Below are 15179 nucleotides of genomic sequence, written 5' to 3'. Positions count from 1 at the left end.
GATGTTAGTCATTTTTTTTTCTAATTTTCATTTACTATTTGAGTGCACTGTTGTGATTTTCTGTTTTCTGTTCTTCGTAAAGGAACTATAAACCCATAAAAAAGTCCATCAAAATTAAAACCTCGTTAAGGCGTACTTGCTTAAGCGGTAGTTCCATTTGAGTAGTAGTCGCATGAAATCCCCGACTAAGCTTCCATGAAATGTCATGTATTTGGTGACCGCTTAAAGCGTAGTGGCTCATCACGAACGTCTCAGTTAGTACATATCACGTGCAAGGATGAAGGGGCATATGATTAAGCATCTGTGAACTCTATATGCTGCATGTCACAAGGAAGCTTCACCTGTGCTCCCAATGCTTAGAGTGCACGATAGGTTGATAATCATATGATGCAGCATGTGACAAGCACGCTGGCAGTTGCTGACACCCCTGGAGACCTTGCAGAGCACTCTCTTGCCTCCCATCCCCAGTGGCAGGGGGCACCAGCCTATGCCCCCCTGCCCTGCAACCACCCTGTTCACTGGTGCTGCTGTCCAAGCAGTGCTGGTCCGAGCTGGATGCATGGGCCCATCACCATAGCTATTGCCTTCTGTCACGTGGCTCAGGTTCTCCGCAGTTCATGCTAGCTGCAGCAAAGTTTTGTTTTCCTCCATGTGCCGCAGCTGCCATTGCACCATTGCTGGCTGACTGGCATCACTGCGTGGCTCCAATTCAGCCCCATATCACTGCATTTTCATAGTACTGGTGTTGTCATGGGTCACGTGCTATCTCTGTCCAGTGCTTTCAAGTGCCATCACTCGATCTCCAGCATGTCCCGTGTTGGGGCAAAGCTCTGAGTGTTGACCATTAAGGAGAAGCTTGGCATAATATGAAATATCGAGCATGGCAAGAAGGAATCTGTGGTAGTGTATGGAAAGGACCTTCCACTAGCAACAGTGTGTGGAGTGTGAAACAAGAGAGCCTTGTTCCGCACACCACACACTGTTAAAGGGACACTGAGGAGAAATTCAAGTTGGCTTGTATCGACAGAATACCAGCTCCTGATTACAAAAACGCCACTGGTACTGACAACAAAGCTCTTGTAACGTAGAAAAGAGCAAGAACCAAAATACAGGTATCGCCGCCACAGTCCAAACTCGCCAGTACAAGCGTGGTGACGTCATAAGACAAAACAGTGTTGCTAGAACGAATGGTGCTAGCAACACTAGGACGCGAGACACCACGAATCACTGAGGCGCAGCCAATGCATGCGCAAATCTCCTTGACGTTGCCAGATGGTGCCACGTACCCGGCAGCTACGTGCGCGCCTGCAGCATTGGCACGAATCACCGCCTGCTCATCGGCAGTAGGCGGGCTCCCGGTATTCCTCTAACGGTAACAAGGTGCAAGGTAAGCTAGAGGTGTCTATTTGCGGGAACTTCGTTGACGACTTCGAGAACGGGATCCATCGTAACGCTGGCAAAACGCCGGTGCAAACGTAAGCGAAGCGACTGTAGCGACGGCAGCAATAGCCGATAGATGCCTTCAACGTGCGGCCGGCGGTAGCTTTCTTTTCGGCCACTGCCAGGCCGCACTGCTGGCCGCCAGAAATCACGGAGTCTGCGGTACGTCATGCGCACGTCATGTTTCACGTCACTTAGTCCTGTGTCGTCATAGGAGAATCTCAAGTTTGAATCAGAGCGGCGGGGAAAACTTTTTCAACTTCGAATCCAAATTTATTAGAAATAAATGCATCTTTCGCTGGTGGCCAAGTGGCAACAAAGCCATGAAATGCCGAACTATCGGATTTTGCTTTAAAAAAAATATTGATAGAGCTCTCCTCACTGTCCCTTTAATGCAGCCTTTGAGGCTGCGCTACTAGCTGCGAGGTCGCCTCAGCAGCAGACAGAAATAACGGATTTCTGTAGTGCAAGTAAAGCTTCCACATGTGCCTTCCTTCATGGAATGCATCAGGTCTCATTCTTTATCAGGTAAATGGAAATATTCAAGCTATTTTCGGTTAGGGTATATTGCTGCTTTGTGCCTAGATTTCCCACCTTAACGAGGTTTACTATTATTTTTCCAGGGTGAGAAATTGGCAGCTTTAGCTAAAAACAAGTTGGTTGAAAGAAACTGGCAGGAACTTCAGGTACCCATACAGTTCTGTACTCCCCACGCTATACGTGACATTTCTTCTTTTGATGAGCATTTTCGTTGGCTAAGTGTTGTAAATTGATTGTGAGAAATAACAGCATGTGGTTTATTATAAACAAACATACAGCACACCTATATATTTCGGTTCCAAGGAGATCAACTGTATATACAAAGCCGAGCTAAAATTAAAGGGAGCCCTTTTGGAATGGGGAGCTATTGCTTCTGCAGGTTGGCACATGGTAATTGTATTGCACAGTAGTTTGTGGACTAGTGTCAGTAGTGCTACTGCACAGCCATTACAAGTAATGAGATTTGAAGCTTGAAAACCCCTCATTTATGAAACATATCGGGAAAAATGTCGCCATCGAAATTAATGTCTGGATGTCAGTGGAGGCACAGAAAAGCTTATTTTTATTGCAGCCATGGCCTACAGTCTGGAATCGAAAGATTCCAAGCGTGCAGTGGGTGTGGCCAACGCATTTCACCATTCACTTTCAGGCTGCGTTGCTAGGATGTACGCAAATATAGCCTTTTTCATAGCTTGTTAAGCATTCTACTTCTGCTGGCAGCTTTTTTTTTTTTTCTTTCAGTTCTGTTCGTATTAATATAAACATTACTCGAGAATAAAAATTTTGCCCATGGACATGCTTTATTATCTGAATTGCAGAGTGTAGAGAGTTTTATTATTGTCGGTTGTAACCAACAATTTGCAGTGCAAGTGCAACAACCAACAGTTTTGCAGATTTGGGAGATTGCGAAGTGCTACTGAATTTTTTTTTCATATTTTACATGGGGAGGGTAGTCCTTTGTTTGGTGTTGCCTTTAGCCTGGTATCCGTCCATTTGCAGTCTGTGTGCTGATAAAACAAAATGAATTAATCAATCAAGACAGAAGGAAACAATAATCTTTTCCTGTGCATTTTTAGGTTCTGGACCCACAACAAGCCTCTGGCACGAGTCCAGGCACTGTTTTGTAAATTAAAAAAAAAATTGAAGTCAATAAAACATTGAATTGCATTAGATAAGGCATGTTGAACATATTGGTATTTCATATTTTTACTGTGATATGAGTGCAAAGCTGCAGTGAGTGCAGCCAAGCGTTTCTTTGCTGTTGAAACATTTGTTCTTTGTCATAGTGTGTACTTGCCTCTGTAGAACTTATTTATGAGTGTCAATAGCTGATTTTCTTGCTGCAAATTGAAATTTCTCTTTATTTTTCTTGTTGCTCGCAGTTGACCTCTACCATTTCTACCAGTTTTCTCAGCGTCTTGGTGGTTATGAGAAGGTACGCCCCTTTTCTTGGGTTTCTCGATAATTAATATGCTTGTGGTGCTTCTGGATTGGACAAAGTGACTTAATTAGCTCCCAGTTGTATATTTCTTGATGGCACTTGAAACCTGTTAGATGGGCAGAGTGCATGACTTAGACAAGGATGTAAAACAGAGTGGTAATGAACTGGGGAGGATAATTGGGCTAAAGCCTTAACTGCCTCCCCTGCAGTGGTGCACGATCGTCATGGAACAGAAACTTCATGCCTTTGAGCAGCGGCACAGTGATGTCACCTTTGTGGGAGGAGGTGGGGAAAAAGGTTGTGCTTGGCTGGCACAAACCAACCCTGTTTTGGGTTTTTTCTTGCCTTAAAACATTTTTTTGTGTGTGTGCGTGCTTGTGTATGCCTCTGGCAACTTAGCAAGTAGTGCTTTGTGGTATTGCCTCTGTTTTTAGCTGTTGGCGGTTGCATGTGTCCTGGGGGGGGGGGGTTGTCTAAATTTGGTCCATTGATAAGTAATGGCAAATGGATGGCAACCATGGCATGTCACATTTGTGAACATCTAAAATAAACTAACAAAGCAAATAGGGTCTGTGAATACTGAACAAGTGGCACAGGGAAAATATAAATACAGTGCAAAGCTGGTGGTTACAGCGACAGAGTTGGCAGGGGCTCTCAAGCTGGGTCCCGCGAGCTGCTTTTGTGGGTTCCACGAGAACCCAAACTGACAAAGAAGTTTGGGGGGATACGGGGGCCGCAACTGGCGAAGGACAGGGTTAATTGGAGAAACATGGGAAAGGCCTTTGCCCTGCAGTGGGCGTTGTCAGGCTAATGATGATGATGATAGCACTGAGGGTAACTGCATTTTGAAAATTCTAAAAACTGATATGGGTATTTCTTACAGTGTACTGCTCACCTTTTAATAAATAAGAAGGCTAGCAGTAATAGTTGAAATGCTAACAACTCAATATTAGTTAACCAGCTTACTAATTAGCATGTCTTAGCTGTATTCTGATGTGCTACACTGCTGACTGTGCTATGCCAAAAAAAAAAGTGTTGTTCGTCTGTATATACTTGCCACTGGCAGACTTCCGTGTGGTGCTAGTTTTCCCAACATTCATACCAAAATTGTGACGCAACTGTTGACAGCATTGCAGGTGGTGTCATACGATTTCTCATGTAGCTTACATGTGCTGGTCAAGTTGGAGGCTAGCTTGCGACAGGAATTCGAACCAATGACATATGCACCTTCAGTTGTATGGCTTCCCAGAATTTCATACAAAAATTGTGATGCAACCGTTCGTCGTACAGCGTTCCAGGTAGTGTCATATACATGCTGTGTGTGTGGGCATGCCAAACAACCAAACCTCTGCGTCTGGCGTCCACGACGTGCAAACTCAGCCAGCCTCATCGCCGTGCAGCGAGAGGATCCGAACGTTTGCAGTCTAGTGTGCAACCAATGCACGAACGCATAAACTTTATTCGTGTTCAAACATTACGTGTAAACAATGCACCCAAGGACCGTAAGGCTTTCGCATTCCACACTTGAGCTGTGTTAAGTGTCTTTGCCAGGTTTTTTTTTTGACCTTGATGTTGGTCCAGAATGTTGACAGCATGAGTAAAAGCATCCAGCATTACGAGATTTTTGGAGGGGTTTAGGGAAGGTTTAGGTTGTTTTTAACATAGATATTGTGTCCTATAACAAGTGTGGGCAATTTTTCAAAAGTCATTCAGTCAGAACTTTTTGCTAAGTGTTGAACAAGTCATGCAAGGAATACATGTTTTATTGCACTGCAACATACTTGAAAGCAAGTGCAAGGCAGTTGTTAATAAGGGGTACCCGCCCTTGTGATGCACCTTAAAATTACCATCTTGCTGCTGTGCATGCTTCAAAACCGTAGCCCAGCTTTTTGGTTTGCGATAATACTTGCCCCCTAACCAGAAATTTGAGCAAGCCACCTGTTGCTTGGCATTGAGGAGCATGGTGGCAGCCATCAAAGGGGGAGCCTCTCTGTATTGAATTTACTTTCTTTTGCTTGCTGTCTGTGGGGATGACAACGTACAAATGATGTGTCAAGCTTTTGCCTTGTCTAATTTTGACTGCGCCACAATGTTTGCACAATGTAGTGATGCCAGTGTTTATGACACTATCATGGTATAAAGAGGTATGTAGCCTAATTAATGAAGATGCAAGTCTGGTCACTGTGGAAATAATGAGCGATACATTTATATAGATTGCCACGGCCCAAAAAAATGACAGACAAATCAATATCCTGTTGTAATTATCTTCATGCTAGTAAAGGTATTTATAATTATTTACAAGTCGCACTATCATGTGCATCTATATAAAATAGGAGTTAACTCTACACCTGCAGGGCTGATGTGGTAAGGGGCAAAATATGCAATCGAAGCCCATTCAGAAACTCTACTCTCACACACTCTGAGGCTGACATACCCAGCTCTCACATGATCTTTTAATTTTTTGCATTCCCTTTTTTAAACTTGTCTATTAACCTCCCTAACTCATACATTTTTTTTTTGTTTTTCCCGAAAATGGTTGCAAAGTGGTGATTTAGTATAAAGTCACTGAAACTCTGAAAGTACCGCAGCTGTTTTATCTTCGCCGCCGCGCCGCCTATTGGCCAGTTGCGATCACGTGATTAGGCGCCTTCATAGATGGTCCACTCGCTCTAGGAGCCGACGGGGCGCAGTGCTTCCGATGGGGTTGGACTGCGTGTTTTACGAAGTAGCACGTTCAGTATCGCATCTGTGTGCGTGTGTGTCTGTGTGTGCGTGTGCGCGCGCGTGTCTGTGCCTCTATCTGAGCGTATGTCTGCGTGCGTGTGTGTCTGTGCGCGCGCCTGTATCTGTGTGCGCGCAGTGTGCTGCGCGCGCGTTTGTCTGTGTGCGTGCGTGTGTCTGTGTATGCGTGTCTCTGTCAGTGCATGTGTCTGCGTGCGTATCTGTGCACCGCGTGTGTCTGTGTGCGTGCGTGTGTCTGTGTATGCGTGTCTCTGTCAGTGCGTGTGTCTGTGTGCGTGCGTGTGTGTGTATGCGTGTCTGTCAGTGCGTGTGTCTGCGTGCGTATCTGCACCGCGTGTGTCTGTGTGCGTGCGTGTGTCTGTGTATGCGCGTCTCTGTCAGTCCGTGTGTCTGCGTGCGTATCTGTGCACCGCGTGTGTCTGTGTGCGTGCGTGTGTGTGTGTCTGCGTGCGTATGTGTGCGCGCGTGTCTTTGTGCACCGCGCATGCGTCTCTGTCAGTGCGTGTGTCTGCGTGTGTCTCTGTGCGTCGTGTGTCTGTGTGAGCGTGACAGCTATAAATGTCTTCGGAGACGTTGCTTTACGAGATTTCGGAGAGCTCGTCGACTTTAGGGTCGCCCAACTGCCTCCCACAAGCCTCCGACCGGCTACTGACCACACGGAGGGAAGAACAGGCAGCAGGAAACAGTAAGCGTAAAGGGAACGTTTTATACGCAGCAGATTTCCAAGTGAAGCGATTTACTAAACGTTTTGTTATATAGCGCTGGTAAGTACGCAGCCTGCCGGCTTTAAAGTATTCCGGGTCCCGAAAACATGCATTTGCGAGCCTCTCGCGGAAGCGATAGGACAAGCCTGCTTCTTGCGTTGTTAGCTCACACCCATGGGCTCAAGAATACGAGAGGCTGCGCAGCTGTCGTGCAACGCGTTCAAGGTTTTCGAAACCCTCACCTCATCTAAGCTCTCAATCATGAATACTTTCATTAATTTTTGCGCAAAACCGATGAACAAGGCCGCCGCAAGGGAGACTTTCTTCGCCTAGCAGACGACGCGCTCGCCGCGCTGGACCACCTCTGGCAACAACACCCCAATGTTGCCTGCGCGCCGCCCGCTGGTTGCGGTACTTTCAGAGTTCCAGTGACTTTAATTTAGTAGTACTCGTGCTGCCATCTATCGGCAAACCGAAAATTTGCTTTGGACAAGCCCTGCTTGCCTCAGCTCTTTCCTTACCCGTTTTATGTAGGTTTCAGTAGCTTTTTTTTTCTGTAAAAAGTATTCAATTTAAAATTTATTCCAGTATATGAAAACAAAGCTAAATAAATGTGCTTTTTAGGTGTGTAAAATTTGGTAATGAATTGCATGTTGCAACAGAAAATTTTATTTGCCAAAAACAAAATTTGAGGTAAAAGTTTAACAAAACTTGGAAAGACACACTTGTATCTAAAAAGAAAAAAAGTTAATATGCAAAATATTTGGTACTCTGTTGGCCAGTGAAAAAAATTAAACTTATATATTAAATAGTAGAAAGACAATAACTGGAAGCTCCATAGCTGGATAGCTGCTGCAGGTGTTCCATGCTGGTTTCCATTGTCGCCTATATCAGAATTGAATTCCATCAAAAAGGCAGTATCTGCAGGCTGACTGTTGCTTGGGTCACCAATAAAATCAATCACAGACAAAGCGGAGTCCTGAGGCTGTCAAGTGACTTTGGTGCTACTGCTTCTTCGTAGTGCGCTAAAAAGTGCCACCTTGTGGGAAAAAGAGAATTACTTCGAAAATAAAGTTTTAATGATCTAATTACAAGCCAGATGACGCAGCATGCCTCTAAGCAAAGTGGAAGGCTCGGAAGTTGAGCAGCAATGTCGTTGTTAGCGGGCAGTGAGTGTGGTATAGCATTTTCTCAGCTCGTTCAAAAAGTGCCTTGCAGGTGAAAAGAAAACTACATTGGAAACAAGACTTCGATTCTTTGACTACAAGCTAAATGCATAGCGTGGCAGTAGGCAACACAGAAGGCTCTGAAATCTTAGTGCAAAGTCATCATACTCAGTGCGTGTGGTAAGGAAAGAGTTAAACAGGACACACAGTGCTAGAAAACATGCGACAAGCGAGACTCGTCATGAGTAAACATGACAGTCTGCTCTTGATGAGCCTGGCTTGTCCAAGTCCGCTGGGAGGTTAAGTGAAAGCACTGGCACAAAAGAAATAAAATAGCCATGCAGCATTGATAGCTCAACAGTACATAAAAGTGGGCTTTTTGCTGCAATCTTTCAATTGCAATAGCATCAAAGGCCCCATTCACCAGAAAATCTAGTGTTGGCGTTGTGAGGGAAAAATCATAAGCATGGATCTGGCAGGTGGTAGGTAGTCCCCGGAGAGCAACCTAGGAGGCAAGTGGCTCACCTAGGTCACGTGACGTTGCGGTGTCATTACAACTTGCCCCCCCCCCCCCCCCCCCCCCCCCCCCCCCTGGATAGTGAGCAAACTGCCCACTGTGTTAGGTGGCAGTTAAATAATGATTTTTCGCTCGGGAAGAACAACCTGGGTCGCACAAGGCCCACCGCAGGAAGCACCTACCATCGCAGAGCAGTGGCGCATCACTTAACCGCTGCACCAGGAGGGGTGTGAGGACTTCCAGGGATCTACGAATGTAAAGTAGAGAATCATGACCTTCTGCATATATGGGAATGAACCCAATACGCTTTCACATCATATCCTTAAGGCGGAGCTTAAATGTCCCCTCCATTTTTTTTTTTTTAGTTTGATTTAATGAACACTGGAGCCACGGCGCCATATGAAAATTCTTCATGTTAGAAATTTTGATACGCAATGCACGGCGATGAAAGAAGTTAAAGAGTGAGAGCCTGCCAACAGCATCACTTATATGTTCTGCATCATGCTACTTTAATCAAAACTTATTGTAGCTGTGCTCCATATACAGCATTAGTTGTACTCCTTTGAAGCTTTAGACAATAAATATTCTGACCCTGTAAGCAGGATTTTAAGTTGGCAATGCTTAGTTGGCAATTTGCCCCCCCCCCCCCCCCCCCCCCCCTTTTTTTTTTCTTTGAAGACTTACATTTTTGTCAAGAAAGACTGACACACTGTGTGGTAGTGGTGGTTTAGTGATGTTGACTACTGGGCTGAAGCCACCTCTGCATATCAAGGCAGATGCTTTCTTCTAGTGTTTAGTACTCAGAATTTTTCCTCCATACTGAGTCTGGAACTTATCTCTTCTGGCTTGCATCTCTGATCCACTCTCATCTTGCTGTCTTTACTCTTGACATTCATTAGGTTGGACAATAAAAATAATTTAGGGAAATAGTGCTCTGCCCGCGCTACTTGTATGCTCTTGACTGTAATTCAACTTTTATGGCATTTTTATCTTGATTTTTTTTTCCTCATCATTGCATATGGGTGCTGTACAGAGGAACCATTTTGATGGCCCTTTCATTTGTGTGCTGCTCTGACACAGATAACAGGGCGCAAGCAATGGAAACAAGTCTACGATCAATTGGGAGGTGACCCAAGCAGCACAAGTGCTGCAACCTGTACCCGTCGTCATTATGAAAGGTATGTTGGTTGTCACAAAGCTGTCATTCTGTGTCATCTAATGGTACGAGCTATTTAAACCTTGTGTTCCTTTCTTGGAGTTATGTGAGGTGAATGCTTTTGCTCAAAAGTTGGATGTTACTTTTTGTGTGTGTGTAGTTGAAGCTTACTGCATTTGAGCCTGAATATATCGGACCTAATATTGCATTTGAGCCTGGATATATCAAGCCCGATATTTTGAATTATTGGCTATATAAAACACACAGATTATCCCCTTCAAAATGCTGTGTAAAAGTATAGGAAAGTTGTGCATTATATTGAACTCCGCTTTTGCCGGTCGTTTGATACATCGAACAATATGCTGTGCCCCTAAGAGGAAGAGGAGCAATGAGGGGAACGGTCACTCCCTCTTCAAGTGAGAAGCTGTATGGCTGTGCTCGGGCGTATGCCAACATGTAATTACTCCCTTATTACAAATCAACCTCACCATGAGGGATTCCCCTAAACATTTGACCCACGCTGTTCCCAATTCGAGTTTTTTATCAATTTGCTGTTATCCTACCATAAGCTTGCCGTCCCGGCTAGGTCTGCTGGTAGGGCGACTGCTCTGGTGAAGTGATGGTCCCGGTTTGAAGCCTGGACCAGGACAAGTTTTTTTTAACTACGAAGTTTATGAGACCTCAGTGAGTGTCCCGGCGATGATCAGAGAGACCACTGTGGAGGTTAAGGCACTGAGCTGAACGGTCTAGTCTACTCTTGCCTTGTGCTTGTGCTGTCACTCTTGAGAAGATCGGCACCCTTAAAGGACACTGAGGAAAACTACTACATACAGTGATTGTTCTCAGTAAAAATTGATTCTGTCACTATTCTGGCTATGTTGTATGCAGCAGCAGCTTCAGTATACCTTCAGAGCTCTTCATACTTTTCGTGTCATCAGGAGGCAGCTTCCGAAGTGGAGACAAGGCATTTGGAAGGCACTGTAGGGGTTGTATCGCCATTTGCCTCAAGAACTGGAAGCATCACTTTCCCATGGTCCTTTGGTCTAGTAAAACCTTCTGTTCGAAGATGTCACCTTCTTTAGACCCTAGCTATCCTAGCTTTTGTTGGGATGCTTCGATGCGTGCTAACCGTGCCTGCTGGTGGGGAGGGTGCGATAAATGGGAAGTAAATATGCCAAAATAGAAGTTCAAACTAACCAGAAAGTAGACAGGGAGCTAACCTGAAACTTTCATATTTGGATGTGCTCCTCAAGTAGCCAGTTTTACTTAAAATAGCCACCAATGGCAACCGTGGCGAGCAATGACGTTTACTCACTGCGGCTTTTTTTTAAAACCGAATTCCTTCAATGAAAGCACGCTTGAGGGTGCGGACATTTCGACACTGGAGCACACAGCTATTTGACAGTTTTTAAATCTTGCAGACTTTCTTTTTAGGCCCAAAAATGAAACTAATCTAAAGATATATTGAAGAAAACGTCTCAAATGGGCATTTCTCAACATTCTCTACAACTTTCATACAGAAAATATTGCACTAAAGTTTATGATATTATGCCTTACTTCTGTGTGTTGGGCTCCTGCTACAAAGTATGAGGAAGCTGCGCTGTATTGAATTCTTACCTGCTACAAAGCATGCTCCAGAATGTTCTTGGTCATTCCCACCACTGCACATAATTTTCTTTTTTCATAGTGCGCCGATGAAGTCCACTATTCATTAACAGCTGGCGAGTACTTTTAAGAAGAGCATGAAAAAATATGCAGCATTGTTTCAAAGCTGGTATCTTTTTAAAATGCGACAATAAATGTCTGTTCTGATGCTGGGCGTACCTCCTATAACATTTAGATGCTCAATCAGCCGGATGTTACTTCGAGTCGGACAAGCGTCTTTTGTAGACCGGCTTGCTACCACGTGGCCTACATTTCCTCACAAATACAGTCATGCAAACTAGGTAGGCTAGAGAGCTCTACATGGAGGGCAGTTCTCAAATAGCATGACAAGTGAACTGTGCACCGTAGCAGAAGTAGTAGGTCATGGTGCTGCTGGTGCCCATGGCTGTCTTCGGCGTCCACGAGAGCGTCCCTTGTGTTTGTAAACGCAATGTTGGTCTGTATGCAAATACAAGCACTCTGTTAGGCTGCCTCAGCTATGGTGCACTTGGCATTCATCACAACTTGAGTGGATTGTGGTAGGAAAACTGGTACAGACTACTGCGAACTCGGGTAAATTGTGGCTGGGGCTCAGCATGTGTTGCCAGGCACTCGCAAGCTCTGTGAAGGCTGGCTGCAAAGCATTTGGTGTGCAACATTGGTGCATGTGAGTCAAGGCAAGTTACTGTCTGTCAGCAAAGATGGGAAAAATGGAAAATGTCACTTGCATACCTTGCAGCTTGCGTCTAGCTCAGTGTCCAACACTTGTCTCTGACCTCTCCTAAATTCTCCTCTGTGCCCATGATCTTACTCTGAGAAAAATATTTTGTGCCTGTGCCATTCCCCATAGCACAATGGAACGTCCGCTTGGCGTGACACTTCACAATGCGGCTATGATGCGGCTGCGACGCTTGGAGAGCCCAGGGGAGATGGAACAGCATCTAGAGCTGACCTGCCCCTACCCCGAGTGGACAGGGTTTATGGGAGTCAGAGGGTGCAGAAAAGGCTGTATCGTGCAAATGTGTTGACTCCTAGTGAAGTGGAACTGGATGCCTCTGGCTAGAGTGTGATTGTTGAGGTGACACCAGGACCTATTTCGACAAAACATTTTTGTAAAAGGTGCAGCATAATGTAGAAAATTGGAAATTTAGTTTTAAGGTAAGAAAAGGCATGGTAACTGTCCGACTTCTCAGCGGGCGCCTGAATCACACCGTGAGGGAATTGAGGGAGGAGGTAGTGAAAGAGCTGCTGCGGAGTAGGGCTGTGGATAAATTTTGGCTATGGTCAGGCGGCTTGCATTTTGCCTCCATCAAAATGTGGCCGTATGGATTAAATCTACGTCCTCGAACTCAATCTTGTGCATTTTGGACTTTCACTGCTCTACCATCTATCAGTATTTGCAGGTGCCCTTTTACTATCTGACTGATTTGCCTTGGATTCACCAAGAGCGGCTAACAACAGAGCGGCAACAAAACGATCTTGTTGCTTCTGTGTCACATTTTGCTTGGTTATGTAGTCAAACCTCGATATTACAAACACTGATATTATGACTTATTGGCTATATGGAACTTTTGGTCAATAATTTTAACAAACATGAGCAGTTTCCACTTTATATATCTTCTTACTCTACACATGTTATGGGGTCACTCCGCGTCCAGTCGGCCGGGAAGGCGAGCTTCCATGCCGGCTATGCGCAGGCGTTCTCGTAAGCGACTCGTGTCCCCAACCCGTGGTGCAGAGTCACAGCCACGGCGGGTTCGGACGAAATAGGCAACGACAGAGTACGCTAGGAAACAGTTTATTAACCTAGCGCAAGGCAAAGCACACTGCGGAAGAATGTTCTATCCGATAATATAAGGTTCAGTAGCTTACCAAGTCGTCGACCGGCGTTGGGTAGTCCAGGAGGCGTGGGCAGGAAGCGGGGTCGGCGGGGCAGTCGGGCAGTAACGCCGCGGCAAGAGAGAGAGGTTCCCGCCGCGAGCTCTCCCTTTTAACCCTTCCGACATTGCCCCCCCCCTTTGGCAACCGGTTGCACTCAAGGCAATGACCCCTTCCCTACACAGCCAGTGCGTAGGCGTGACATCACGTCCGAGCTGGGAGTGAGGAGAGTGGCCGGGTGCCCCCTCTCCCCACGCCCGGCGGCGCGCGCTTTCGTCGCGTGACTCGGCGCGGGGGCGGTGAGGGATATCTGTATATCCCACAATGTCAACCAACACTGTATTACAAAAATTCAGAACAAAATCTGTGCTTTGCAAAAAAAAAAATGGCTGTGGCTTAGCTTGGTTAAGCCCGGTAATTGCGAGAGCAATATCCGTAGCTACGCCATGGTTCAGCTGGTAGTGTAGCTGGTGGTGGTGCTTATGGTTAGACTTGTGGTGATGCATTGGTTATACAATTCAATCCATTTCAATCCAATCCAATCCAATATGCTAATATGGTAGCTACCGGCCTCGCTACGCGACGGGCTGAAAGTGCAGCTAGTATTGCTTTCGCAATAAAAATAATCCAAGAATGTAGATCTGTAGTATGCCAGTAGGAATGCTATGAATGTTAAACCAACCTTCTGCCGCATTTTCTTAACTCCGCTGCCTTTTCACATAGATTCAGAGGTAAAATATAGATTAGCAAACAATTTTCTTGCGATATAACTGTGAAATTTTGTGGGAGAGGTCATAAAATTATTTTTAATAAGTTCACAAAATTTCACGTAAATACATCAAAAAACAAAATATTTGCTAAAAGCCGCATCACCTCAGCGGACACAGAAGTTTCGAATCATTTGAACAGAATGTGAGACTGTTGAAGTACTCACCTCAGCACCATTTTAATAATTGACATGATGGCGCACAAGGCTGAATTTAGTCAGTTCTCTTCCTTTTCATGTTCAGCTGTCCTTTGTATATTAATGGCTGTACTTGGGTTATTGCTAATCACAATTTCATTGAAATCTACTCCATCTTTGAGATAGTCTTGTAAACACCTAGGGTTATACATAAAAGTAGTGCTCCTAATTGGGTTTTTCATGGCATTGCGAGGCTGTAAAAGACAGGGATTGGCAAACAAGTGGCAGTAGTCAATTCCTAGCTGCATTTAAGCATCAGTAAGTTGTTTCATTGCTGAAATAATATAGAATGCGTAGTTGTAGACTATTGTAGTGGCAGAAATGGATTAATGCTGTAGAAATAGATTAGTTAAACCTTACTTGCAAAAGCGGTGCCCGTAACCATATGAGTGGTCTTTACACTGCACAAGGCAGATGTTATTTGTTTGGCAGCGTTATGAACCTCTGGCCCATCAAAGCAACAGTGTGGTCCAAGACCATGTTTCCCGAGCATTTCACCCTAGAAAAGCCGGGCACCAGGCCAGTCAAGGCTTGTACCCGTTGGAAAACCAGTGATTGCCCGGTAACACTGGGGACTGAACCCAGGATGTCTCGCATGTGAGGCAGGTGCTCAAATCGCCAGGCCACCACTGCACTGTGAGACAGCACAGAGTAGCAGGGCTAGGAGGTGAATCGCAATTGTCAGCCTGCTTGTGATAAGTTAGTGAGGTCTTTTGAGATAAATGATTGGCCTAGCATCAGTTTGAATTCTGGCACGAGTATTAATAAGTATGCAGTACATATTTCAGTATATTGATCGTGCACACGTATGACTTAGTTGAGGAACCTGCTGAGTGGATTCAGAAAATGCACTTTATGCTTTATGCTGTTTGGGTGACAGGGTAGATGAAAGCAATTTTTAAACATGAAAGCATTATATGGCTTATGAGCAATGAAACCCGGCACTGCTGGCTTTGGCCCAGCAGCTGTGGTTCTAAAAATCCCAGA

The 15179-nt window shown here is 45.2% G+C and overlaps 1 protein-coding gene across 2 annotated transcripts in view; it reads left to right on the top strand.

The window, feature by feature from the left end:
• The window catches only part of LOC149349980 (AT-rich interactive domain-containing protein 5B-like), a 37743-nt gene that overhangs the window by 12406 nt on the left and 10158 nt on the right, over positions 1-15179 (top strand). For both annotated transcript variants that reach the window (XR_016290184.1, XM_089578973.1), the window contains exons 4-5: positions 3363-3415; positions 9631-9728. Coding sequence is in view for 1 of the 2 variants with exons in the window: in XM_089578973.1 (XP_089435099.1) it covers positions 3363-3415; positions 9631-9728 (151 nt within the window). In the remaining variant the exon portion in view is untranslated. The remainder of the gene's footprint in view (positions 1-3362; positions 3416-9630; positions 9729-15179) is intronic.

Source organism: Amblyomma mixtum, chromosome 3 (genome assembly GCF_055824585.1).
Source record: "Amblyomma mixtum isolate Tamu chromosome 3, ASM5582458v1, whole genome shotgun sequence".
NCBI classification, from domain to species: domain Eukaryota; kingdom Metazoa; phylum Arthropoda; class Arachnida; order Ixodida; family Ixodidae; genus Amblyomma; species Amblyomma mixtum.
Note: the sequence above shows the minus strand (reverse complement) of the source record. Positions and strands in the feature narration are given on the sequence as shown.